General features: G+C 45.9%; 4 protein-coding genes across 7 annotated transcripts; 1 reads left to right on the forward strand and 3 right to left on the reverse strand.

Moving 5' to 3' along the window:
- The first annotated feature begins 1,161 nt into the window (after positions 1-1,161).
- On the forward strand, positions 1,162-5,602 carry LOC100822162 (ASC1-like protein 3). Of its 2 annotated transcripts, XM_003558244.4 has the most exons (6): positions 1,175-1,621; positions 2,549-2,757; positions 3,222-3,377; positions 4,074-4,259; positions 4,345-4,523; positions 5,013-5,602. In XM_003558244.4, the coding sequence occupies exons 1-6, from the start codon at positions 1,517-1,519 to the stop codon at positions 5,030-5,032; spliced, it is 855 nt and encodes a 284-aa protein (XP_003558292.1). In that variant the 5' UTR covers positions 1,175-1,516; the 3' UTR covers positions 5,033-5,602. The 2 variants fall into 2 exon arrangements, with proteins under 2 accessions (XP_014754223.1, XP_003558292.1); XM_014898737.2 differs by lacking the exon at positions 5,013-5,602 and having other exon boundaries at positions 1,162-1,621; positions 4,074-4,147; positions 4,345-4,517.
- A 2,678-nt stretch (positions 5,603-8,280) lies between these two features.
- Positions 8,281-11,422, reverse strand: LOC100822476 (uncharacterized TPR repeat-containing protein At1g05150). The gene has a single exon (XM_003558245.4). It carries the CDS (start codon positions 11,072-11,074, stop codon positions 8,546-8,548), a length of 2,529 nt encoding a protein of 842 aa, XP_003558293.1. The 5' UTR covers positions 11,075-11,422; the 3' UTR covers positions 8,281-8,545.
- A 1,745-nt stretch (positions 11,423-13,167) lies between these two features.
- On the reverse strand, positions 13,168-17,258 carry LOC100822787 (probable BOI-related E3 ubiquitin-protein ligase 3). Its single transcript, XM_003558246.3, has 4 exons — positions 17,071-17,258; positions 16,875-16,972; positions 16,487-16,782; positions 13,168-13,885 (listed from the first exon to the last, which is right to left on the reverse strand). The coding sequence occupies exons 1-4, from the start codon at positions 17,160-17,162 to the stop codon at positions 13,355-13,357; spliced, it is 1,017 nt and encodes a 338-aa protein (XP_003558294.1). The 5' UTR covers positions 17,163-17,258; the 3' UTR covers positions 13,168-13,354.
- A 5,781-nt stretch (positions 17,259-23,039) lies between these two features.
- LOC100823099 (selenoprotein K homolog) lies at positions 23,040-26,316 on the reverse strand. Of its 3 annotated transcripts, XM_010230529.3 has the most exons (6): positions 26,213-26,294; positions 26,082-26,132; positions 23,913-24,008; positions 23,728-23,831; positions 23,445-23,610; positions 23,040-23,355 (listed from the first exon to the last, which is right to left on the reverse strand). In XM_010230529.3, the coding sequence occupies exons 2-6, from the start codon at positions 26,098-26,100 to the stop codon at positions 23,321-23,323; spliced, it is 420 nt and encodes a 139-aa protein (XP_010228831.1). In that variant the 5' UTR covers positions 26,101-26,132; positions 26,213-26,294; the 3' UTR covers positions 23,040-23,320. The 3 variants fall into 3 exon arrangements, with proteins under 3 accessions (XP_010228831.1, XP_010228832.1, XP_003558296.1); XM_010230530.3 differs by lacking the exon at positions 23,913-24,008 and having other exon boundaries at positions 26,213-26,316; XM_003558248.4 differs by having other exon boundaries at positions 26,082-26,266.
- Between the last annotated feature and the right edge of the window lie 450 nt (positions 26,317-26,766).

A 26,766-nucleotide genomic window follows, 5' to 3' on the forward strand; every position in this document is an offset into this window, starting at 1 on the left:
AAATAGCAAGATTCTCAGCACTACGACGAACGATATCTTCGACACAGCAGAGGCGATTGTTGAAGACGCAGTCATTTCGCGCCTTCACAAGCTCCAAGAGTAACGACACCATCTTGCCAAGTAAGAGCATTCATAGGGAGGGGGGGGGGGGATGAGCCCCACAAGGACCCAACAGAGTCATCATGAGGGACACCAAGGAGCCACCGGAGGTCGGAGGAGAAGTCACAGTCCGCGAAGAGGTGGTCACTGGTTTCACGCAGGGCGCAACGTTCGCAAAGCTCAGAGGGGCAGCAGATCTTGTACAAGAGGTTGGCACGGGTGTTTAGACTGTTGGAGCAGACAAGGAGCACAAAGATCTTGAGCTTGGTGGGCAGTCTCGAATTCCAGATAGCGAACGGCATGAGCGTCCACGCAGCCATCAGGAGCAACCATACGGTAGGCGTCACGCGGGGATAAAACCTTCTCGGACGCCACCAAGCTAATAAAATCGGATCAAAATAACAAGCAAATTAGTTACAAACCAATGAAGCAACAACTCGTAGACTGTGTTGAAAGGGCTATGTCCCTAACCACAATGCGTTCAACGATCTTAGTTTTTTAATCATTGGGGTCATCAATGTGGTTTTTCAAAGCATATGATATTAACCAAACTTGTATATATTTGGTCTTTGCTATTTCATCATCAAAGACTTAGGAAAAATTGAGATGCAAAAGATGACGCTAGAGACAATAATTTCGAATTTTTTTTGATAACTTTTGGTTGTATCAGAGATTTTTTTTTGTTCATCTGTATTTCTGTCTATTCGAATTGATGTAATTTTCTTTACTTGGTGAATAAGGTCGGATCAAAGTAGCGAACAAACTAGTCACCGACCAGTACGCCGATAGAGACAAATTGTTTGGAGACGTCGTCTCTGCACTGGAAGTTGTTGAAATGAACTTCTAGAACAAAGCACTTGTACAACACATCGTTAGAGATTTGGTTCGCCTGCAAGCGAACATTGAGACGTGTGCTGAGAGCGAGACCACGAACCGGCCAACATTCTAGGTGGCAGGAAACCTCCTCTCTGTTGGTGTTGAACCCCAAGGGCACGATGAAAACTGAATAGTAGCCGACAAATAAAGAAAAATCAATTGCTACGGCGGTCCGCAGCAGAGACAAACCGAGACATTGATCAGAGTCCAGAGAGGGCGAGGGGGCAATTGAAAGAGCCCCCCGCACGCACGCCGCCGCACGCACATCGTCCTGCTCCTCTCCTCCTCCCTTCCTCGTGCCCGTCTCTTCCACCTGCGCCTGCGTAGAAATACAGGGGAACAGAAGAAGCAGGATTAGTGCGTGCCGCCTGGGCCTCTCGCTCCGCCTAATCCCCGCTTGCTCCCTAAACCAATCCAACCCCTTCACATTAGCCGCGTGCGCGCGAGCGAGCGCCTCGCCGCCCGGCTTTTGGGGCGTCGCCGTGCGGTCGCTGCTGGGTGTTTGTGGTGGTGCCGCCCGCGGACTGAGGTGCCGGCGGCGATGGCGATCCGCGGCCCGGACGCGGCATCCTTCTTCCCGCTCACGCTCCTCTTCTCCCTCGGCTTCTTCTGTGCTCGCTTCCTCCTCGACCGCCTCGTCTACAAGGTACGGAATCAGCTCCTCCTCCTCCTCGGCCGCCCAGATTCGCGCTGGGTTCCGCGAGATCTCGCGGTCCCCGCTCGCTCTCCGCGAGGCAGCGCCCTGCTGCTGCTCGTTTACTCATTGATGTTGCTGCTGCGAATTCGTAACCGATCAATGTGATCCGGCTTATTTGACGAATCATCTCGTGCGCACGTGATGCAACACGCTGACAGTCACCTGAACGGAAACTGGTCGTTGATTAATGGTTGCCTTACTTATCGATGAGTACTTCTATTTCGGATCAATGTGCTTCGTTTTTGCCTGTGGTACTACAATTAATAGTGATCTGAGCTTGCTGGTTGCTCTTATGCCTTGTTGTGGCTCGAGTACTCCGCAGTGAACAAACGTTTGGACGTATGGTATGATGCTTGCGTAAGGAGTGTACGTGATACATTACTGCACTTGATTGTTACCATCGGTTTCGGTTCCAGCGTAGTAGAATCCACATGCAGTATGCCTGACCAATTGATTTATGTCTTGATAACTGCTGCAAGGCTCATAACATGTTTTTAGATCAGAAGCTGTACCAGATCAAGGTGAAAATCACAGATGCGTTGCAGGGTAGCGTATGGGTGGCACGAGGAGAGGGGTGCCTATAATTTACATGATGTTGTAGGCTACTGAATAATAGAACTATTTTTATTTATTTTACACACCCTAAATTGCCTTGCAGAGGAATTGATAATCATATTGTCATCAACCTGTTATCTTCTTACTTTCTACTCCCTCAGTCCCAAATCCACATCAGTTAATTTGGGACAGAGGGAGTATATGTTTTTTATTTCTGTCCAAAGTTCTCGAAATGTCAGTGTGGACAAAAAAATCACGCCAGAGTATCTGTCATTTTAATCACCACAACTTACATTTGTTTATCTGTATTGTTCATTTCAGCCGTTGGCAGTTTACCTTTTCACCAGCAAGGGTTCTAAGTTGATGAATGATGAGGCCAGACAAGCAAAGATTGTCAAGTTCTCAGAATCCACTTGGAAGCTGACATATTATGCTTCTGTTCAGGCATGGGTCCTGTTGATAATAAAGCAAGAACCATGGTCATTGGATACAATGCAATACTTTGATGGCTGGCCGAATCAGCCCATCCCGTGAGTGCAAACTATACTTCCGTAAATTACTAAATTTTTTGGGCTTACTAGTGTGGTATTAGCTGTTGCCCCTTCAAATTACTTGGTCTCCCAGTCAAATTGAAGAAAATAACTTATTGCAATGTATTATCCTCTAAATGTACTAAGTATGAAGTTCAGAATATTCCTGGGCATTTGAGTGCTTTATACTGCTGACAGAAGATTAGTTATCTCTTAAATCGGTAACTGTGAAAACACACATACATGATCTCCTTGTTATGAACAATTCCCCGTGTTCATTCTCACACTGATCAAATGGACCAGATTTGAAAGATATCAACTTATCATTCACGTATCTTAACTGGAACTCCCATCTGATACACTCCCTGGCATATTTCTTTGTAACCATTTAACCTGTTGTTTGGAATCATGTGATATTTTTCCTTCTTTTTTTTTCCTAATATGTGTTGCCTTCTGTCTCTCAGGTCCTTGTTGACACTTTTCTACATGTGCCAGTGTGGATTCTATATCTACAGCATTTTTGCCCTTATTGCCTGGGAAACCCGCAGAAAAGATTTTGCTGTAATGATGTCTCATCATGTGGTAACATCTGTTCTGATTGGATATTCATATCTGACTGGGTAAAATATTTTTAGCCCCTTTAATAGTGTATTTTCTGGATTTGTAATTGCAACAACTTAGTTCTGCTATGTTCTGAGCTTATATATTTATGGTCAATTTTGGTCATTATGCGTCTAGGAGGTGAATAATCATCAATTACCAATCAATTGCGCAAGAATTCAGTGATTGTGCAGTGTGCACTGAACTTTGATAATATCCAGTTCTTTCTAGTTACTTGCTGGTTTGATTCCTTGAGATGAACATAGTTATGTAAGAAAATATATGTTTCTTAAAAAATGTAAGAAAATTTGGAAATTGGAAGCAGGTCTTATAGTGACAAGGAGAGATCAATGTAACCCTTGCTGTTGATTGATCTGAATATTCTGTTAAGCGATCCTTGATTTGGAATTTTTCCCTGCAGCATGATTGTGTCATCTAACTTTACACAGATATTTTTGAAAATCATTGTGCTTCAGTGCCATACTTCTAATTTAGCCCTTCTCTTTGCAGCTTATTTATTGCATCTAGCAGTACGCAGATATTTCTGTAAATTGCCGTGCTACATAGGGACAATTGTTCTTTGTTTGCATGATGCGAGTGATGTATTTCTTTCTTTTGGTTACGAGCTTTCATAGGATATAGTTGACTTTTACATTGTATCAGTCGAGATCAACATTTCAACACATTCTAAGGCAACTAAAGTTGGTTTTCTGCAGATTTTTTCGAATAGGGACAATTATTCTTGCTTTGCATGACGCGAGTGATGTTTTTCTGGAGACCGCCAAATTGTGTAAGTACACAGAAAAGGAACTAGGGGCTAGCTTGTTTTTTGGGCTTTTTGCTCTCTCCTGGCTCCTATTGCGTCTGATTTACTTCCCATTTTGGATAATCAAAACCTCAAGGTTTGTTTTCTATGCCTTAATGATTTGTTGTGTTTCTTTTACGTTCCAAGGTTGAAACCTACTGTTCTTGTTCTTGCAATTTCAGCTATCAGTCCATCATATCCTTGAGGAAGCTGGACAGATTCCCGACGACCTTGTACTACATTTTCAACACAATGCTCCTCACATTACTCGTGTTTCATATGTACTGGGGGAAACTCATATTTTTAATGATAATGAGACAATTGAATAATAAAGGAAAGGTTGGAGAGGATGTTCGATCTGGTAAGATTTTTTTTCGGGTGCAATTACTTGTTGGTTGATTTGCATTCATCCTTTTCAGTCCTGGCTGTTGTTATTCTGATATCTACATACTTCTGTTGCAATTACCTGCATTTTTCCATTTTTGTGTTGATTTGGATTCACCCTCTTCCTTCCAAAGAATGCAATGTTTAACCTTGTTGGCTATTCCTACATGAAACATGAGAACCCTGGTTTCACAAACTATAAGAGGGAAAATCAGTCTGGCATACATGATGAATTAATAACCCTGCATTTCAATTTTGGCTAGTTACATGAATAGAATCACAAGATCACATAAGAAATCATATATTAATCAAATTACCTTTTGGCAAATGGCTCTGGTACATTGTTTGGGAGCCCCCTTACATCATAGACAGATATAGATATTTCAATTTTCATTGGACCAGAAACTATTAACACAGGGTTTTGTTAGTTCTGATAATTAAGCTATTGGATTTTGTCGCAATGCAGATTCGGAGGATGACGAGTGATAGGGGAGTTTCTTTGACAATTATGATGTGCCATGTCTCTGCTCTGCGCATGTTTGCCAGAGTTGATTGTACATTGCCTTGTGATATCAAACATGGCTAGACCAAGAAACTGAGCAGGTTCGATATAATATCAAACATGGCTAGACCAAGAAACGGAGCAGGTTCTTACATAGCGGGTATAGCTAGGAACTTACTTGAAGATCGCTTCATAATTTTCAGTTCATCTTTCTTTGTTATTAGAAAAGATTTAAGAGGTCGTTTTCTGTACCTTTTTCCAAAGCTTAGAGACCCCTCTGTACCATATTTTGTATACTGCGACTATGAGTAGGTTTAGTTCTAATTCATGGGAAGGAATAAATTGATTCTTTGATCAGGAGTGAATCTCACCTGTATCTTAATCATGTCAAGTGAGGTCTCAAGAGTCTCATGCAGCTACATATAAATTTTCGAAGGTGATGATTTGTCTTAGTTTTGGTGTCCGTATCTGTATGTTTGAGTACTTGACTATTCATTTTTCTATTCTTGTATTTTTCCAATCCTGTGAATCAAAGAGACCCTTATTATGTGAAAGCAGACCATGTTTTTCCTCTGGTGTCATGCAGAAACATGTTTCGGCGTCTCACCTTCCTGTAATTCAAGCGAGAAACCTCAATTGCTCTGACATTAGACATACTGAGCTAGGGCATCCCCCAGTATTGGTGTGCCTGCATCGATGCTCGAGTAAAGTACTCTCACGACCACTCTACTTAGCTGAAAACTCAGTTTGGTCACTGTATTTTGGAAAGTGAAACTGATATCACTTTGCTTGGCGTAATTTCCCCCACTTAGGGTCCTACGGGCATATTAGTCCGTATTTTGATGATGTGGTCTATGTTACTACTCCCTCTGATTCTAAATTGTTGATTCAAATTTGTCTAAATATGGATGTGTCTATTCTTAAAAAATGTCTAGATATATATAATTTTTGGACAACATTTTAGTGTCTAGATACATGTAATATTTCGACAACAATTTAGAATCGGAGGGAGTACTATTGACTGAACACTTCTGTTGACTACGTGGCACACAACCACCTATGTGGTTGACTCCTTTTATCTACTCGCAGTCTCCCCTTGTTCCTCTCGGACAATTGTACAGGGGAACTAAACAGAAGCAGGGGCAAAGTGAAAAAACCACAATGCGTGCACTGTACTTCCAAAATGTGTGTTCCTTGTTGACGATCTACGTGTTAGTTGTAGTCAACTTGTTGTAGTTGGTCATTCATATGTATTCCTTCTATTTCATGATTTTTGTCGAAACATTACATGTATCTAAACACTTTTTAGAAATAGATACGTCCATTTTTTTAATCAAATTTGAGACAAAAATTATGAAACAGAGGGAGTATATTTTTTCGTGGAGTGAATACTTCAGAGATGTTTTCTAGTTTTATGTTGTTGTATTTCTGAATTAATCATAACTCCAGCTCCACAAAAAAGTAAAACTATGCCAGCTCGTTTGGCATCCAGGAATTGGGCTGAGAATCGTGGAATTCATTTCGCAATTCCGGACCAAACAAGTTTGGCGGCCAGGGAATTGGGCCTTGGAATTCAATCACCGATTTCATGGAATCCCGCGATATCTAAACCCAATTCCCCTCTCGAGGCCGTCATTCTTCCGGATTTGACGTCGCTTTCTCCTCCAACCCAGCTCCTTCCTCTCCCCCGACCGTTCTCCTCGCCCTCCCTGCCGCCGCCATGGTGCTCGTCCTTCCCGCCGCAGGTGACCCTTGCTGCTGCCGGTGAGCGGAATCATCTCCGCCCCCTCCCCCGCCTCCCTCCTCGTCCAGTCCTCTTCTCCATACGTCCCTTCCCCCTCGAGCTCCTATTGCCGTTTGCTTGATTCCGTCCCGCCTCCAGTGATCTCTGTTGTGGATCTCTGTCTCCAGTGATCTCCGTTGTGAAATTCATGTGGTAGCCAAACATGATTTTTGAATTTGGAATTCATTTCAACCAAATGAAATCATGTGGAAAATTTGAATTCATTTCATTTCTACCAAATGAAATGATATCCTAGTCGCCAAACGAGCTGTGCATGATTTGTTTCATCAAATTGGAGCTAAAACTGTCCCAAACACAATCTTAAATCACACATCAGAATACGTTTACAAGTATAATGAGTAAAGTGACCGTACCTACGATATTTCAGCAAGCTCAGTTGAGAGTCACTTTCATTTTTTTCAAAATACAGCGACAAAAGCGAATTTTCGTGCTAAGTACAGTCACGGTGAGTGTTACTCTTGACGCGGCGTGCCAATAAACCGAGCGTTCCAGTCAATCCACACTCCACGGGGTCTGTCGCAGCCGCCACAGCACTCGTGCCTTACAGCCGGGTCACGCTGCAGCCATGCGAGTGCGCCGCCACAAGCCCACAGCATGCTGGCTGCCGCACGCACCCTACTAGTGTTGCCTTTTCTTTTCTTTTTTTTTTTTGAGGAAAAGCCAAAGGAACGGAGGATGGAATAAATCAAAGGAAAGGAAAAGAGCGGTAAGGAGCCATATGCTTTGTGGTACACCTGCACAGCAATACAGCATGGGCACATTCCAATGAGAAGAAATGTATAAAGCGCAATAATCTCTAGTTCAACAACTGTCATGACGGACTGACACTTCATCACGCAATTATTTTTTGACGTGGAACAATTAAATATTCCGTTTGACCCATATTACTTGTCGTTGATTTAGTGCGACAAGTAATATGGGTCGGAGGGAGTAGCATAACACATTTGGAATGCAGAAACAACTTGAAAAGCTAATGTAAAAACTGTTATGTACACATCCATAATTCGTCCTAAAGAAAGCATGAGCTACACAACCCAGAATTTTGTGCAGTGTGAGAATATGCTGAACAAGTGAGCATATAGAATTTTCGATCAGGAAAAACGACCTTCAAGACCAGAGCATTGAACATGTGGTGAATACCGTGAAATAATAACCTGCAAAGGCAAGATAATCCAAACACTGCTAGTCCTTTGCCTGACCGCGAAGAAACCCTGCCCACCCCAGCTTGTTCAATATATGAACCGCGGGTGGAACAGCAGAATTCTGCAACAGCCAATCAGCAAACGATTCAGACATGGGTCATCGAAAAAACTCACCTGATGCTGCGAAATGATGGGAGCAGCCACCGACTTAGTCCAAATTTAAAATATAAACACAAGAGTATGATATGAATAAAAAGACCAAAATTCGTTGGTTTGAACGAAAACATATCCGGATCAGAAACACTTCAAAGCCTTTTGTGGCATTGGAATTGAGATGGCAACAGGAGTGTATTTGGATTACACGTGTTCTTACTTCCATACGCTTGAAACGAACAGCAGCTAACAGCTTAGGATCGGAACACATTTAGGGAACACCAAAAATACAGCACCTTAGTGTACAAGAGGGCAGGAGAGCTAACTAGGCATCTTCACAACTAGAAAGGGGATACACAGGTTCGTGCTTGAACACTCGACACCAATGTTCAGAGTGATCACGCATCAGCTTCCAGCTTCTTAGAATTTAAATTGAAGCACATACACTTGTCAATAAGAGCCTCCGACTCATTACCGTATTCTTTGAACCTGTATTCCTCCAACTTGAAAGCTGATGGAACCTTCCCTTCACTGTAGCATCGGTTACACAAGCTGAAAGAGTGCTTTGTCTCCTTGAACCGAGAGCCAATGATAGGATATCGGCATATGGAGCAGGTGTGGCTGCCATGACGAACGTGATCACTATCTTCCAGCTTCACCAATGTGCTTAGGATTCCAAATCCCCAATCAGGATCATTGAACATTTCAAGGAACTCCGTGTATGATACCATGGTAGGGTCAGACTCGCCATGCATTTCAAGCATGTCACTGGCCCCATGGATGGGTATGTAAACGGCACGAAGAAGTTTAATGTAACTTAGCGCATCACTCCTTCTAATCTGGCCCTGACTGCCTTCGCTTGCAGGACGCCAAAGAAGCGCATCAAAGACCACACGCTTGCGCCTATCCACAGGACCAGAACAGATTGGAGCAATGATAGCAAAGAACATTCCAAGATCAACACGGCCAGAACCAGATGCATCAAGGACGGAGAGAACTCTTTCGTTCATTGCCTTGACAGCACCCTGGAAGGTATCTGGCTTAAGGAAAGATAGAAGCCTGCGCAGAATAACCTCAAGAGCTGCTTTCCTTATTGACTTCTCTGGGACGCCAGTGCCTGAGTATGATACAGGGACATCAGTCTCATTCATCTCTTTCCTCAAAAGTTCCACATCACAGTGGCCAAGCTTTGTCGTTCTCTCGAAGGCCCTTATATCAAGGGCATTGGCCAAATCCTGCCGCAAGGTGGTCTTCCTTCCAACCCTCTTGAACTTGGATGGTTCTACAATGACAAAGGCTTCCTCTCCTTGAGAATCATGTTTTCCTTTTGGGGGCTTTGGTTTCTTCTTCTGCAGTGTCTTCAGATGTGAGATGGCGTCGTACACCTCCACCCTTTGTGTCATCTTAAATGCCTCCTTGAGTGCCTTTTTGGCATCCTCAGACTCTCCCTGCCCAAGCAGAGCGACCGCCTTGTTCAGCTGAGCACGCCAGTGGTTCGGTCGGATGCTCAGCACACGAGTGTACATCTCCGCGGCCCGCACGAAGCGGCCTGCATCCATGTTCAATCCTCCAAGATTGTATAAGGCATCAACATGTCCAGGTTTCAGATCAATTGCTTTCTGGAACTCCTGAACTGCGCGGTCATCATCCCCTACCGCATGCAGAGCCGACCCAAGATCACAGTGCGCATCAGCATAGTCTGGTTTCAGGAATATGGCCTCCTCCAGTGCTTTCTCGGCTGCACGATATTCCCCGACACCAAAGAGTGCACTCCCAAGGAGCTTGAGCGCACGGGCATGGGATGGACATAGTATGGCAGCCTCTCGATAATGCTCACATGCACCGAGGACCATCCCTTCAGCCTCCATGGCAATTCCAAGGTTGACATGAATCTGTGGGAGAATGTCGGCAGACTGGGAGCTACCTGCCTCTGCAGCCTCAAGGGCAAGGAGGTACTCCTCCTTGGCCTCAGCGTGACGGCCCAGGGCGTAGAGGCAGTTACCAGCACGGAAATGTGGGCGGACGTCGGTAGGCTGCAGCTCGCAGCCACGGCGGAAGCTGGCAAGTGCGTCCCGGAAGAGACGGTGCTCGGAGAGCGCCCGACCAATGACCATGTGGTTGTCAAATGCTTCCTCGCGTGAGCGGGAGGCGTCGGCGCGCGTGCGGAGAACCGCGAGCTCCTTGACGAAGGTGAGGTAGTCGCGGCTCGTCTCGTCCCATGGCGCAGCCGCTAAGCCCGAATCGGCGGAGCCGGAGATCTCCCTGGACCACCCGGCCTCAGAGAAGGAGTCGAAATTGTTGGCGCCGCCACTGGTGTCGATGGAGGGGGTCTTCCGCAGCTGCTTGGAGCGGAGGCGCTTGACGAGTATCTCCAGGTCGTCGAGCAGCGCCCAGGAGGAGTCGAACGCAATCCCGTGGCTGGGAGAGGTCGCCCACGCGGGCGCGGAGGCCGCGGCGCGGGAGCTGGACGAAGGCGGCGTACCTCCAATTCCGAGCGGCTTGAGGTGGTCGTCGAGCAGCGACGCGGCGGTGGCGGCGCCGGGGGTCGGAGAAGACGAGACCGCGGAGTCCCCGGCGGCGATCTCGGGGGAGGAAGCGTCGGAGTCGACCGTGGGCAGGGAGAGGGCCAGGAAGTCGCGGTCGACGTCCCCGGCGCCGTCGTCGTAGGTCCGGAGCAGGCCGGTGAGGGAGAGCCCCCGGCCGCCGGGGAGTATGAACTCGCCGTAGGTGCGGAAGACCTCGTCGAGGATGGCGGAGATCTGGTCGTCGCTGAACTTGACCCGCGGGTTGACGGCGACGACGAGCGCCGCCATCTCGCCGCGGTCCAGGCCCCCGTCCCCGTTGGTGTCGAAGCGCTCGAAGATCCTGCGCACCTTCTCCGCCCGCGCGCCCCTCCCTGCCGACGCCGCCGACGCCGACAGCGCCATCGCGGGGGAAGCCCGCGCGCCCGGCACGGGGGAGACGCAAAGGGGGAGAAAAAAAAGTGGGGCGCCCCGATTGACGGCGAATTCAGGCACGCGGGCGAGGCAGACGGGGAGGCGCGGGTTGGGGATTTGAGGGAGGGGTGATGGTCGGACCAGGATTGCTGGGGGAGGAGCGGCGGTTGTGGCGCGGCGTGGGCGAAGGGGAGGAGACGATGGTCTCTTTGGGGGGGCTGGCTGGCTGGCTGGCAGCGAGGCGAGGGTTCCTTTCGTTTCCTTCGTTCGTTGGTTGGTTCACATGGATAGGGCGCTCCGCCCCGTCGCTGCTGGGCTCGATCACTCCTTCCGGCAGAGAGCACAGCCAGCCGCGCAAGGCTCGATTCTGGAGCACGTTTTGGACTTGTGGTGCGGGCAGAGGACCGCAGGGCCCGTCGCGATCTCGCTGTCTCGCACGGTCGCACCGTTATGTTTGCAGTGGAGACTGGCGCTGGTACCAGCAGGAGTGTCTTGTTGGCGGTGAAACTGGTGGGGAAATGGTCCGGCGCCGGCTTTGTTGTTGTTGTTGCCTGGCCCTGGGGACCGTTAATTTGGATTTAGGAGGCGTCAAGCCGTTAAACAAGACGACCACCGCTGTTTTATGAGGCACTTGAGGTATCATATGTCGCCCTTCCGACCAAGATCATAGATAGGGATTTGCGGTGCGCGGAACTTCGTCAAAAGGAATGGAAACCTGTTGTTTGTATTGCTCTTGCAAAGTCGATGGTAGTGGTCGCCCACTGTTTATGGGCGGCTTGTACTCTCTTGTAATTCCAAATACTTTGGGGATATATTCAAACGCGGAATTCTGTAAAATTCAAAAGACTAATATCTCAATGTATGTTTTCCCTAATTTTCTTTTAAATTGACAGAATTTCACTTCGCAGGACGTGCCAATGAAACGTGGCTTCTGAACCACATGTAATAAGTGAAATAAAGAGGGAAGAGAAACAGTGAGGATGTGAGAAAACGATTGATTGGTCCTGAGTCCTATTTTGAGGAGAAATTTTGTGCTAACCAGTTGCAAAACCAAAACTTAGCAACTGTCTGATGTGAGAGTAGCATTTCTTAGGGCTGGTTCAGTTTTCAAGCCGTGAGATATGCAAACAAACAGGCGCCAACAGATCAATCGATTTGCTGTCCTTGAAAGATAAGCTTTCGGGGCTTTTCGCAAACCACCAAATCATAATTGCCGTAATCCGCCCCAAGGCAGCGCAAGAAAGGTTATTACGTGTAAAGTCAGACGCTTGCTATGCGTGTACGGCAACTAATGTGCAATGCAGAATTATGAGTTTCGCAAATTAACTATGGTTGCTTCTGTTCTGAACCTTCATGTTCACTCTTAATAAAGAATAAACAAAATTTTAAGAGTTCAGAATTCTGCCAAAACTTCCATAGAAGAAACGGTTTAGGTCAAAACACTATCCAACTGAAAATAATATATTCACAAGCTGTTTTTGTTTAAAATTCTGAAGAGTGGAGGACATTGACCAACTATTCTATAGAACATTTAAAAGTTGAAACGGCTCTTGAATAAGGTGTATTTCAACGAGAAAACCCAAGGACAACCGTCCTTTGGAATAAATAATTTGTACATAAATAATATGATCACTTCTTAAGCAAATGTAACTTGATAGGAGTCGATGTGATTACATCATCCTCACAGTGTTTCATCCATACCCATCCACCATCACTCTCGAATATACTGCAAAAACAAGTTCCAGCACAAGAATAGCATTTTATTGCCCCTTCGGGGACATTCGATAAAGGATAGCATTTCATTTTATTTTATTTGTCATAAAAACTTCCAGCAAACGACAAGCCCATAAAGGATAACTATAGGCATAACTAACTACACAGCACGATCTCCCTAAAAGGAAAAAAAAAACAATTCAGTACGATCCCCGGAAGTTTGCCTTTGAAGATTAAGCACACCTTTTTCACAAAATTTGGGCCCTAGGCACCCAAGTTATCACAAAACAAACTACGTACTCCTTCCGTTCCATAAAGATTGGCACAGTTTTCAACTAGAGCTAGTTCTGACGGAGGGACTGCTAAAGAAGTTTCCGAAGTCCAAATCATGCACTTCTAATTAGAAATTTGCTGCAGTAAATCTACCATAAATGGTAGTCTTCTCGATACAGTGAGATCGCAAAGGATCCATAGGTGCTACAGTTTGACAATAGTTTGCTGTCCAAGTACAGCAGTATCTCGAAAGATACTCAAGGTGTACATAAATTATATTCTACATTACATATATATCTCCATACCAAGTATCTTGGAGGACTGGCACAGGGGGCAGAAGCTCAGTTTGCTCTCGCACTCTTTGCATAGGCAAAGATGCCGACAGGGCAGCAAGAGCATGCACGCCTCACTTGATTTGCAGACCCTACAGGTCGTCAAATCCTTGTTGTGGTTATTCTCCTTCGGCATCAGTTGCAAATTGAGGGCACCACCATTGCAACAGGACGCAGTGTCATCTACCTCGCTGTCGCCACAACCTTCTTTGAAGTCCTTGCTTTGATGGGCACATACCTGCTCCAAGTTGTACTTTAGTGCGCTGATCATGCTCTCATTGTACTTGGCCCTTTGCTGCCATGCACCAACTTCCACTGCCATTTGTTTAATCTGGTCCTCAAGTTCGGAGTTCCTTTTGTTAATGTTCTGCACTTCTGACTCTTTATCCTGTATTTTTCTGAGGATCTTATCTTCAACAGAAGCCAGAGCTTCAAATTGCTTCGCCTGCACCTTCTCCAATATAGACTGCCTCAAGCGCTCACTCTGCCAATTAACAAATTTTGTTAGAAGACAAAAGTATTCGAAATGTTGAACAGCAAGATTTATTTTGTGAACTTCTGATGACATCAGGCATTAGTAAAGCCCAAAACCATCCATGCATAGTCCTAATTTGGAACATACACTTACTGTTAGGACTGGATGTATTTATCAGAGGCATGAATATTTGCTTCTGCTAAGTGTATCTGTTCTTTTGATGTTCCACTAACTCCTTCACTGGCTCTGGTTTCTTTTCAAGAATTAGGAAGGTTTCATGTTACTTCTCCAAGAAATAAACGAATGTATAAGTTTTTTTTTTAATTCGCTAGGCGTGATCCTAACTTATACTCCCCCTGTCCCATATTAAGTGACTTTCTATTACATGTATCTAGACGCTTTTTAGGCATAGATACATCCATATTTTGGCAAATTTGAGTCACTTAATATGGGACGGAGGGAGTAGCTTACTGGCAAGAGAAACTTTATTCTGTCATTGATTGGTCGCTACCAATAGGAAGTTGACACCTCAACTGAGCACATGCAACAAAAGTTTCTCTCAACGAACTTAATATTAATGTTTTTAGTATGAGCCAAGACACAATAGTGCTGAAAGATGTAACTTAGTAAACGTAACATGGTTTAGGAAGTTGACACCTCAACTGAGCACATGCAACAAAAGTTTCTCTCAACAAACTTAATATTAATGTTTTTAGTATGAGCCAAGAAACTCAATAGTGCTGAAAGATGTAACTTAGTAAACGTAACATGGTTTTTAAAGCGTCCAGGCATTCTAAGGCGTTGGGGGGGGCGCCTCTGCGCTCAAAGCGCGAAGTTTTTGCAAAGCGCTAGGGGAACTGTTGAATATAGTTAGCCCATGCTGGCCCAAGGCCCATTAAGTGGGCTGAACTAAGGGTTTTCTTCCTTCTCCCTCTCCCGTGCTCCCCACGAACTGCAGCCGCCACACCACAGACCATCAAATCCATGAGCACTCGGCCCTAGGGAGGGCCGGCGGAGGAAGATCTTGGCTGGAGAGGGGAAGGGCCAGCGGAGGAGCTTGCCCGGAGAGGGAGAGGCCGGCGGAGGAGGATGGGATCTGGCGGGAGCTCCTCTCTCTCTCTTTTCCCTCGATTTATACCACTGCTGTGTCCCCCCCCCCCCCCCCTCTCTCTCCCCACTCTGTTTTCCCCCCAATTTCTCTGTTTCTCCCACCGATTTCTGTTTCTGACTCGACCTTCTATCGAGAGCGTCCAGAAACAAGCGAAGCGGCGATTTCAGCGCCTAGGCGACGCCCCTGGACGGTGTAGTTCGAAATCTAAGGCGAGATCGACGCCTTGACGTCGCTGGGCGCTTCGACACCTTAAAAACCATGAAATGTAATCTAACCAATGTTGAAAGAAATGAATCGAGAATAGATGTCTCAAATTTGTCCTGTCAGCGGAAAAAGGAAAGAGTAAAAGCTAAGAAGAGCACAACTTGTACACACAAAAAACGTTGGTTCAGTAGTTATTTCATCAAAAATCACGGGTGGAATCCTTTCTTGTAATACTACATACCATTTATAGCATGCTAGCAGCCAAGGTGCACATGTGTGTAGAAGTGGTGGCAGGTTAGCTACACACTGGAAAATTACTATGGATTGTACTAGCAAATAATGCTTGAGGGTCCATATGTAGTAACTAGAGGTGATCCTTTTCAGAACAAGGACAAAAACCCAAGCAATTGCTAGATATGTGTAGACCCCTCCTGCAAGGTGGTGCGGGTGATGGTTCAGCGAATTTTGGGCCCTAGGATATTATTACTTGCCAACATCCAAGCATGTCATCCTTGGCCAACTTCTATCAGAAAGGCTACACATCTATTGGGCATAGGGTTTGATCTGGTCCACAAGCTTCTTTCAGTACTCCACCTAACAAAACTGGCACAGTTCTTAAAGCACAATAGGTTATTAGCAGGCAAGCGCAACATCTGTGGCTACAGAACATTGTTCCTCTTGGACCGAGACAAGGGGCTGAAGTCCAACCCTAGTCTTCCCCGCAGTTCCTCCCCGACAGCTGCCGCCTTACATCCTCTGCCAACACCGCCCTACTTACCTCCTCCTCCTCCTCCGACCGCCCATGCGCCAGCACCACCTCCTAGGCTCCTACCCAACCGCCACCTTGCATCATCGGCAGCGTCAAGCCATCAGGCCATTGTCGTTAATAGGGTGTACCGGAACCCAACAGGTCTAAAATGAAGAGAAGTTTGACATTTAGGAGTCTGGTCGTAGTCAATTGAACTTTGAGATGTTGATATTTGGGTGGTACCAATGGTATATACCCTATTTTCTCCTACAGAGTTTTATCTAAATGGCATATTGAAGCACTTAACTGGAAATGATCATTAGCTCATGAGCTGAGTGCCTACTGTCTTAATGACCAAGAAGAAACCACAAACATTAGCAAAAAGTCTATGCACACCCTTCACTTGCACAAACTGTATGGCCTGAAAACATTAACACTTCACTAATTGACCCAAGAGCATGTGGGTTGTACAACTCAAATGCACGTACTATTGCCGTAGTAGGCTAGTAGTAAATCTCCAAAGGAAAAAAGTTCAAGAGCACGTGACCTGAGCCCTGATGAATCGGTCCATATCAGCATCAAGCCGCTGAACCTCGCGGGAGATGTCATCATCCAGCATCGGCAGCAGGAGTAGCGGCGAATCGCCTGAGGAGTTCCCAGCCCCGCTGCCGCCGCCGCCGTGACGCCGGTCCTCCAGAGAGAGTGCCAGGCCCGTCGACACCGCCGAACCCGTCTGCAGGAAATCAATAGACGACATCTGCGAGTTCTCTCCCAGCAGCTCCTGCTCCCTCGGCTGCCTCCACCCCATGCCCGCAGCGGCCGTCAGCCCCACCGCGTCAACAACTACACGGAACAGAGCAAAATACCTCCAAAATAAGCGTCAATCCAAACGGAATTTTAACAGGGCGAAGGGGAGATTCGCGGAGAAAGCTTACGCTGTGGCTGCCCAGCCTGGTCCGGGAAGGCGGGCGGCGGGTTGAAGAAGGCGAGAGGAGCCGGGATCTGGCCATCGACGGGCACTGGCAGCGCGTTCCTGCCAAAAATTTACGGCATCAGGAAAGGGGATTTGAGCGGGATTCTCATCTTACCATAGCAGAGAAACGGCACGGAAACGGAATTGAGATGGTGCACCTAAAGGAAAGAGGCGCCGGCTGCTGTTGCTGCTGCTGCGGGGGTGCCGCCGGGTGCGGCTGCTGGAGATGATGGTGGGAGAAGAACGCCATGGCGAGGAAGGTGCGCGAGAGGGGAAAGCGGCAGGTCGCCTAGTCGGAAAGGGAGGGGAGAGAAGAGAGAGAAGGCGTCATGGGGGTCTGTACTGTAGTGGTGGCAAATAGAGAGAGATACAGCGTTTTCGCTTACTTGTTACAGGATCTGCAGTTGACATGTGGGGTCATATGCCACGGGACCAACAAGTCAGTAACATGATTGTGCGTTTCTCGTGCTCCATAGGGTTTTGAGATGAACTTTGCTTAAAAGTCCTAAACTTTGTTCCTAATCTATGCTTGTCTCGGAATATTCTTTGCAAAATTTGCATTGTCGCTTTTCTTAACAGCAAATTATATATCGCTTTAAGAACTCTTTCAGGCCTCTTTGATTCGCAGGATAAAAAAAAACACAGAAATAAGATAATCGTAGGATTACAATGTCATGTCTATTCAAAGCCTACAGGATTATGGTTAGACCAATGTTTGTTTTATTGAACACAGAAAAAACAAAGAAATTTGAAAAAGAGGTTGGAGTGGCTGAAAAAATTCCTGTGAAATGTGGTGCAATGGAATCCTTAGGAAAATTTCTCATAGGGTTTAATCCTACAAATCAAACAACTCATATATAAAATATTCATAAGGATTCAAATCCTCCAAAACTCTTATGAAAATTCTTTGAATCAACGGAACCCTTAGGATACATATACAAGTCGTCCATTTAGTCAAATCCAACGAGTAATCTTAATAGACGCCCCAACATAGTATTTAGGGGTACCATTGACATTAATTTATAACTATGGCGGGGTTGATTGCTGACATTTTTTTTAATGAACACATTAGGTCATTTTGTGACTAAATAAGCATTGTGTTATATGTAAAAAAAGCATTACAATGATTAAACCCTAAACTCGGGAGCAGGTAGTTGGCCATGGGAGCAAGGCCACCGTGTCAACGGGTTGGCGCCAAGGGAAATAATTACTTTCCTCTTCGCTGATGAAAAGAAAAATGATATGATATCGCATTTGTAGCTTGGTGGCAGGGAGCAATCCACTCCTTCCTTCATCCGCTCAGAAGGGCACTACGTCGTTAGTCATATTTACGGCGTGTTCAATTTGGAACACCACAACGCGGTAATATTCGATAATGCTCCCACCAACATTGCCTCCCTCATCGACCTGATCAAGGTGAAAGCTTGGCAGTGGTCTAGGGCGGGAACTATGCATTTGGGAACGTTGTTGTCAGCTCATCCTAGTTAGGCAAGTCATGTTGTAATCAGAAGTGGCCTTTCACGACCTTGTACATACTTTCTCTTACCTATCAATGCATCGAGGCGCGGAGCTTTGCTTTTCTCAAAAAATCAGGAGGCGTGTTGACAGGGTCGAAATGCAAAATACAAGAGATCTCAAACCTAAACTCGTAGGAACAAACTATTCCAAAAATTATGTAATTAACAAGAAAAGTCTATGACGCCTTTGAGAATCAAGTGTTATGGTTGATTGGTACTCGGCACCTCTGTTTGGGAGTATGGTTACCATAAAAAGATCTCAAAACTTATATTGTCGCATTTCTGGAACTAAAATGTTAGCATGTATTTCTAGAGCTCAAACTTTGTAAAAATCAAAGAGAGGAGAGAGCAAAAATAAATAGATGTAGATGCACGTGCAAAACAAAAGATCCAAAAAAGATTATATCTTTCGATGCGATTAAAAGAGCTTGCAGGCAAGTACAGTAACCCAAACAAACAAAAGCTTTAACTTTGCATCAACTATCACCGCAATGCAAAATTCTAAAAAAGAACTAGTCTCGAGGAATTCTCTCCCCAAAAGAAAATAAACTTTTGTGGCGAAGCCATGTGTTGAGCATCAAATATAAGTGTAGTTTCATGTTAAAGAATTTAAAACTTGGTAAAATTTGTGGATGCTAATGTATTTTACATCACGAGTTTAGAATCAGCAAAAAGTTTTTTTCCAGCACTTCAATTACAAAAGAAAACCAAAGGTGTTCACTTCCACCAGCGAGTGCCCACGGTCGTGAAGAGGAAAACTAAGGTTTGCAAGTAGCAATGGGTCTGTTCGCTCGGGAATCGTTATTTCTTCCCCATTCCCACACAGTAAAAACCATTTCATTCCCATCCCCATTCCCCATCTCGGGGACCAATTTTTCCCATCCCCACCACCCATCGGGTGCGGCAGAACCACGGGTTCCCCATACCGAGTAAGCAACTTTAACCTAACAAAAAATTATCATTAGCACAACGGTGACAATAGTAAAAATGAAGGATTGCATGAGGATAAATGCATATATTGGAAAAAAATTGATGTCAGTTCACTTGATTAGCGGGATTAATTAACAGTATGTCACCTGATTAGACGAATTTTACCTGATTTTACTAGATCTGCCACATAATGTATGTTAACTGGGTCCCCACTGGTTTCGGGTCTGGGGACTACGAAAACGTCACCCGATCTGCTATACTCGTTGGGGAGGCCATTTGTGACGTGATGGTCCCTATGGGACTAATTATGTACTATACATGTCTCTTAATAGAGGAAAACCCCATCGGCGGTCGGGTGAACCGTCCCGTTGCCATCCCTATTTGCAAGGCACTCTTCAGTCTGCAAGTCAGGGGCTAACGGAGTAAATTTCACAGAACCACCATATTTGAGACACTTCTAACGAAAACAACCGGTTTTGCTAATTTTCGCGTAGAACCACCGCAATTCAGTGAAGTTTTTGCACATACCACTGATTCTTTCGTTTGGGGGTGAATAACCTCATTTCTGACACCTCAGGCCCACCTGTCGGGTTGACTAGCCTGACCGGCGTTAGCGTCCTCCGTTAGCTCCTCGGAGTAAATTGCGCACAACCACTACATTTGAGTCAGTTGTAACAAAAGCCACCGGTTTTGCTAATTTTTGCACAGTACCACCGCAATTTAGTAAAGTTTTTGCACATACCACTTAATCAGTGATCGTTTGGGGCATATAACCTCATTTCTGATACCTCGGTCCCACATGTCAGGTTGACCAGCCTGTCCTAGCATCAGCGCATTCCGTTAATGCCGCTTGGACCAGTCCGAGCCTCCTATTCATGTTATTCCAATCAGCCGGCGGCGCCGGACACCTTGGAGACCGCGGGCGAGGGGAATTTGTTGCAGCGGTGGCCGCCATGTGCACGAGTCTACCTCTTTGACAAGGTTGTGTGAGCCATCGTCGCCATTGGCCGCGTCGTCCCCGAAACAGCACTGCTGCCCAAATCCAACAGGACTCCGCCGCGACTGCAGGACACCCAAAGGACAACCACAACTACCACTACAACCACGTCGAGATGACCTGCGCGTGCACATAGAGGCGGAAGGAGGTAGCAGATAGTCGGATACGCGGCGCTGTGGCTTTGGGCGAGGGCCGTGGGGGCTTCGCGAGGTCGGCACGGTGCTCCTGCGCTTGGCGTCAGGTATGGGGAAGCGCGGGAAGAGGAGACCTGCAATTTACTCATTGCAGACAAAGAAGAGAAATGGAGGGAAGATAGAGCTTCGGTAGAGAGGGGGAGAATGGAGAGGGGTGCAGCTCACTCGGAGCTAACGGAGGACGCTAACGCCGGTCGAGTCGGTCAACCCGACAGGTGGGCCCGAGGTAGGGATGCAAACGGGATCCCGTGAAAGGCCCGCTTCTAGTTCAACTCTTAAATTTCCTATTCAAATTTTGAGTAAAATTTTGAATAGAAGATTTCAAATTTTGAATAAAATTTTGAATAGAAGACAATAGAATTTTGAATAGAAGATTTGAAAAATAAACTAGAAGGCTCTTCGCGGGATCCCGTTTGCACCCCTAGCCCGAGGTGTCAGAAATGAGGTTATATGCCCCAAACGACAGAATCAATGGTATGTGCAAAAACTTCACTGAATTAAGGTGGTACTGCGCGAAAATTAGCAAAACCGGTGGTTTTCGTTACAACTGACTCAAATGTGGTTGTTCTATGCAATTTACTCCGAGGAGCTGACGGAGAACGCTAACGCCGGCCGGGCTGGTCAATCCGACAGAGAGTAAATTGTGCAGAACCACAAAATTTCAGTGACTTGTTACGAAAACCATCAATTTTGTTAATTTTCGCGCAGAACCACCGCAATTGAGTGAAATTGTTGCGGGACGCGCGGGGAGGCTAGGGCGGCACATGCGGAGACAGGCACTCGCGGTGACACGGGCGAGCAGGGGCGGCGCGCGCAGCGGCAGGCAGCATCGGCGGCAGAGCGCGGTGCCGCGCGAGCAGCAGGCAGGGAGGGGGCGGCGCGCGCGACTACGGAGCGGGGGTGGCGACAGTGCGGGGGGCAGCAGCGAAGGCGCGCGGCGGCGGACCAGGAGCGGCGCGCGAGGCGGCCGGCGTTGATAGGGAACAAAGACAGGTGGATGAGGAATAGGAGGAGGAGGATGGTGGGGGCTGCAGTCAGTGGGAGAGGAGAAAGGCTTGGACAACCGGGCTAACGGACGGCATAACCCCGGTTCGGCCCGGTCAACCTGACATGTGGGCCCGGTCGGTCAGAAACGCGGTTATACGGCGCAATAGACGGAATCAGTGCTATGTGCAACAACTTTACTGAATTGCGGTGGTTCTGCGCGAAGATTAGCAAAACCGATGGTTTTCGTAATAAGTCATTGTAATGTGATGGTTCTGTGCAATTTACTTACACAAAACCACCACATTAAGGGTTAGGGTTTTACATTGATACCGGTTTACGTTTTAGTTGCTAAGAACCACTGGATTTACTCAATCCTTAGCTCGCTGGCGTCTAATCACATTTCTGACAGATCAGGTCCACCGGTCAGGCCCACGTGGCAAATGCCTTTCTCTCGGCTATTCCCAAAGCTCTCACTCGTCTGCTGCTTCCTCTCCTTCTTCCCCGAGAATCTCCTCGCCGCCAAGCCGCTGCTCCGGCCGCCGCTCCCGCAGCGCCGCAACTCCAAGCCGCCCCCCGCGCGCCGCCTCTCTCTCTCGCGCCCCCCAGCGCGCCTGCTGCCGCTCGCCCTCGCGCGCCCTGCGTGCCGCCGCTCTCCCCCGCGTGCCGCTGCTCCGGCCGCCGCTCCCGCAGCGCCGCAGCTCCAAGCCGCCCCACGCGCATTGCTCGCCCCTGCGCGCCCTTCGGGCCGCCGCTCTCTCCCGCGCGCCGCCGCTCCCCGAAGACACGGCGAAGCCGATGGAGGCGCTCCGGGGCGCGGCTCGACGGGCGGAGATGACGAGGAAGACGCGGGCGGTTCGGGGCACAAGCTTAACAGAGGGAGGAAGGAGAAATGGAGTGTAGTTCAGTTAAGATAGTCTAATCCGTCAGTTTTTAGTAAATAAAATGTAGACGGGTACCGAAATGGAATCCTAGCGATGGTTTTATGCAATTTACTCTTTACTCACCCAACAGGTGGGCCTGAGGTGAAATGAGGTTATACCCTCAAACGACAAAATCAGTAGTATGTGCAAAAACTTAATTCTACGCATTTTACGTGATCACACCCCGGTAGCAGCGGAAAACCACCGTGTCACAGAAAACAGGGCTTCCGTCCATGCGCCACGACCCTGACTGATCGATCAGTTGCACCGTCGAGATAACTAGCCGATTGGTGTCATACAGAATGACACTACGAGCTAGTATTGCTAAAGCGAAGAACGTTCCGTCAGCGTGATACACACCGTCACCGACAAATGTAACTCTGATATTTGTGCCACGATATGCCCGACACATTTGAAAATCATCTCAAAGCAGAAACCAGCGAACAAGGCAGAAAGAGTAGATCTCGCAGTAAGTGGCCTCCACTCATCCAAGAGACGTTTGTTCTAAACTATTTCCTGGCTGAGCCTGGAAGAACGATCCCAGTCTCTAAGAAAAGCAGACCAGACATAAGAAAAGCAGCAGGACACGAAACCCGAACAACTGTATAGCAATATGATTCATGACTTCATGACTCCACTAACGATGATTAAATATCACAAGCCCAGACAGGTGATGATGAATGCAGTATGCCAGTATGCAGATTGCATGAGAAACAACCTAAAGATTATTTACTTGACGTATTAGAGTCTTCACAAACGTCCAACAATTTTGCTCGGCTGAAACTGAAACATGCAAAGGTTCTTATGTGCTCGTTAAGTTTGTATGCTTCTGTTAAGCAGTCATAAAGATAGCTGTGTGCTCCTTAACCGCAGCAGGATCCACAAGCAGGGAGAGAACCTGAAATTGATGAGGTTGATTTAAAAATCTTAAATCCACCACGCTGAAATAAGACAATAGAATCTGGAATTTCAGAAGTTAGGACTTACTCTGATCATTTGACCGGAGGTCAGACAATGTGCGAGGACCGCGAGGGCCACCACCCCCGCCACCTCCACCGCCATATGGACCACCACCAGGACCTCCCCCACCAGGTCCACCATCCCATTTCTTACCACCACCATATCCTTTCTTATAGCTGTCTGTTTTCTCAATCTGCAGGAAAAGAGTACATGGATTTAGGATGTGTTCTTAATTTTCAAATTAACATTGAACAAAAGGCAAATTCAGCAATAACAAGATAATTTGAGTAGTTTAATTTTGATTACTTACAGAGAACATGGTGAGGAAGAACATTCTGATGAAGTTCAAAACAGCCTTAAAGAAGTCAGGGATTATGCTTAATCGCCATATTGTACGCTTGCCTTTCACGACACCTGGGAGATATATGAAGAAAACATTCACCTCCAAGTAATAGTCAGTCCACTTGAGGGAGACCCTAAAGAGTACAGACTTACATGCCAAGCTAAGACCAAAAACGCAGTCATATAGCCACAGAAAACAATCAGCGCCAGAGACAAATCCGAACAGATTTAACAACCATGCAATTATTTCTACAAAAGGGTGAATGATGTCACTTTGTGATATGTCCATGATACATCATAAACCTAGGGAATCTCTCAGGAGGGATGCAGCATTGAAATTTGACGCAACCAGTCAAAAAGTCCATTTATATCAATAACCACAACAAGTTATTTCCAATCATTTGATGCTTTAGTACTTCACCAAATTGTCTCACTTTCCATAACTTGAAAGACGACATATTCCAATCTCTCAGGAGTATAATATTGGCTTCCGCGCAGAGCCAAAGACAGATCAAATGTCATAAAGTACCTTCAAAATGCCACCCCATACTTTTCTTAAACAAGACTGAAGAATGAAACTACTTTATTCCATGATACGTTTAATTCATAAGAGCAGTAATCCAATAAATCATTAACATTTTTTTCCATTTTAATCTTACTTGATGCAATTGAGCTGTAAACGAATTATTATTAAAAATAAGCAAGGGAAACCCAGAAGTGAGCTGTGGGGTCATGAAGATGTCACATAAATTTGAAGTTCCACTACGGGCATGCACGGGGTAGGGAAGATTGTCTTCTCTTCTGCGCTCCATGTCATTTAGAGAAGACAATAAGGCATGTTACACAATAGGTTATCTCTTAGTGCCACCTCTTACCCTCTCATGATTAATGCCCATGTGAATACAAAATATGTGATGATTAAAATGAATTAAGAAATGTATGATGAAAAGATGAAATCTAGAACAATGGGACAAGTTGTCATATCTTTCACGTGAAGAGATCACATCTTTTTTTTATTCTCTCTTCCAAGTCAGCAATTATCGTATGTAGCACCGCTATGAAGAGACCATATCTTAGTTAAGAGAAGGAGAGCTCCTTTTTTTTCATTCTCTCTTAATAGTATTATCGTATGTGGCACCGCTATGAGAAGACCATTGTACATGCCCTAAATGAATGGTCTTCCTCTACTAGAAAACTGACTCCGATGCCAAAATCTTAAGTAAGCCATGTCATCGTAACTAAATTAATATGAACCCTTACATCTTACATACTTACAAGATGCTTTGATTAGAGACCTTTTAGTTGAAAGGACTGGGGTTAATAAATTTATCAGCATTATTTCATGAGAAGATGTCCTCTTAAGGAAAGACATTTGCGTGACCACTTTGGGAAGCTGTAACTAGTTTAGATATGCAAAGATGGTGATAGTAGAAGCAACCATCGTCCAGAAACCTGCAGCAAGTGTGGGTGGTGATACTACTATAGCCTACATACATTAGGGAAAAGATACAAACTATTGATCCCTTCCTTTGGCCTATGGACAGCACCTAACTCCCTCAAGTTCATGTCTAACCTCACTTCTCTTCTTCAGTGGTTCAACCACAGCATGTCATTTAGTGGTTGTGATTCCACAGAATGCACACCAAATACATAAGCAGTTAGTTAGGATGGCTTAGTGTGAGACCAGTTCACAAAGAAAATCATTCAAGGTTGGAAGTTACAATTATCATACAAGGAGTTTCTTCATTACGACAACCTAACAAATTTGGACCTCTCCAAACACAAATAAATGATGTCAGGTACTTTTGTTCTATCTTCACTTCAACTCTTCACAACAAGAAAAATACATTTCCATCTTAGCAAGCATAGAAAACAGTATTGATACGTGAAATATTTGGGTCAAATTCCTTATTCGACATGGAAATAACTAGTAACAGATTATGTGAGGTAAAACCTCAGTATGGTACCACATAACAAATCAAAGGTATAGTTCTACTGTGCTCAAAATACCGAGTGCGGGAACAGTCCCAACAATTCTCGTAGCCGAAATTCCCCAAAACAGTTTGTGACTTAGGTCGATATCCAGCTTGTTTGAATTTTTTTGTAGGTTTCGGGTTATTGGATCCAGAGAATCACCCCTACCAAAACAGGACCCAAGTGATTCCTGTAGCTGCTGCTGATTGTCTAGACTAACATCCAGATTGGGGAGGCGTACGCACTCACGAATACAAAATCACATATCAAAACTTCCACGGAGAACAGAAATCACGGAGGCATGGACAGATCCTATGCGGGATGTACAAAATCGGGCAATTAGCTTACCTCTCTCGACGTAAGCCATGGTCGCCCCAGCCGGACGGTCCTTCCAGTCCTCTGCGATGGATTTTGGGATCAGATTTTGGCTCTGGGGGGGGGGCGAAATAAGAAGCGAGCCGAACGGAGAATTCGCGAACCTTCTTCCTTGCGCGTGGAGAGACCGGTGGGCGATGGCTCCGATGGTTGCGTGGCTTGTGACGTTTCATTGGTTGCTGACCCGCTGACCCGAACATTGGGGTGCGGCGCGGGACCACATGTCGGTGTTCGTTGATATAACGCGTCGGTTAGGACAGCGCCACGTTATATTGTGCTTCGTGAGCCGTTCGATCGATGATAAGAGGCTGATAATATAACACTGGTATTTGCGCTCACGGTGGAAGTAACCAGACGGCAAAATATCCGGTGAAAACCACCTGTGCGGTGTAAACTGTGAAAACTTTGTCGAAAAAATTTCAAAAAGTTCTCGAAAAAATTACATATGTTAGAAATATGTGCAAAATTTCAAGTCCAAACTCAATGCCATTTGGTAGCAGCGAAAAAAACAAATTCTGCATGAATAATGATCTTTCAATGTTTGACACTATTCATCGTAAATTTCTCTTTTTAATTCTTTCCAAATGATTGACTTGGAACTTGAAATTTTGCAGGTTTGTAGAACATCACACTCCCGACATATGGTATTTTTGTAAAA

Source organism: Brachypodium distachyon, chromosome 1, assembly GCF_000005505.3.
Source record: "Brachypodium distachyon strain Bd21 chromosome 1, Brachypodium_distachyon_v3.0, whole genome shotgun sequence".
Classification (NCBI taxonomy): domain Eukaryota; kingdom Viridiplantae; phylum Streptophyta; class Magnoliopsida; order Poales; family Poaceae; genus Brachypodium; species Brachypodium distachyon.

Excerpts from the sequence above, each read along its gene's own strand:
- LOC100822787 (XM_003558246.3), bottom strand. The coding sequence starts at position 17,162 with ATGGCGTTCTTCTCCCACCATCATCTCCAGCAGCCGCACCCGGCGGCA. Across the intron at positions 16,783-16,874 it reads CCAGGCTGGGCAGCCACAGC|TTGTTGACGCGGTGGGGCTG; the intron begins GTAAGCTTTCTC and ends TGTTCCGTGTAG. Across the intron at positions 13,886-16,486 it reads ACCGATTCATCAGGGCTCAG|AGTGAGCGCTTGAGGCAGTC; the intron begins GTCACGTGCTCT and ends GTTAATTGGCAG.
- LOC100822162 (XM_003558244.4), top strand. The coding sequence starts at position 1,517 with ATGGCGATCCGCGGCCCGGACGCGGCATCCTTCTTCCCGCTCACGCTC. Across the intron at positions 4,260-4,344 it reads TGGATAATCAAAACCTCAAG|CTATCAGTCCATCATATCCT; the intron begins GTTTGTTTTCTA and ends TTGCAATTTCAG. Across the intron at positions 4,524-5,012 it reads TGGAGAGGATGTTCGATCTG|ATTCGGAGGATGACGAGTGA; the intron begins GTAAGATTTTTT and ends GTCGCAATGCAG.
- LOC100822476 (XM_003558245.4), bottom strand. The coding sequence starts at position 11,074 with ATGGCGCTGTCGGCGTCGGCGGCGTCGGCAGGGAGGGGCGCGCGGGCG.
- LOC100823099 (XM_010230529.3), bottom strand. Across the intron at positions 23,832-23,912 it reads TTTTGGTCTTAGCTTGGCAT|GTGTCGTGAAAGGCAAGCGT; the intron begins GTAAGTCTGTAC and ends TATATCTCCCAG. Across the intron at positions 23,611-23,727 it reads TCTTCCTCACCATGTTCTCT|ATTGAGAAAACAGACAGCTA; the intron begins GTAAGTAATCAA and ends CTTTTCCTGCAG.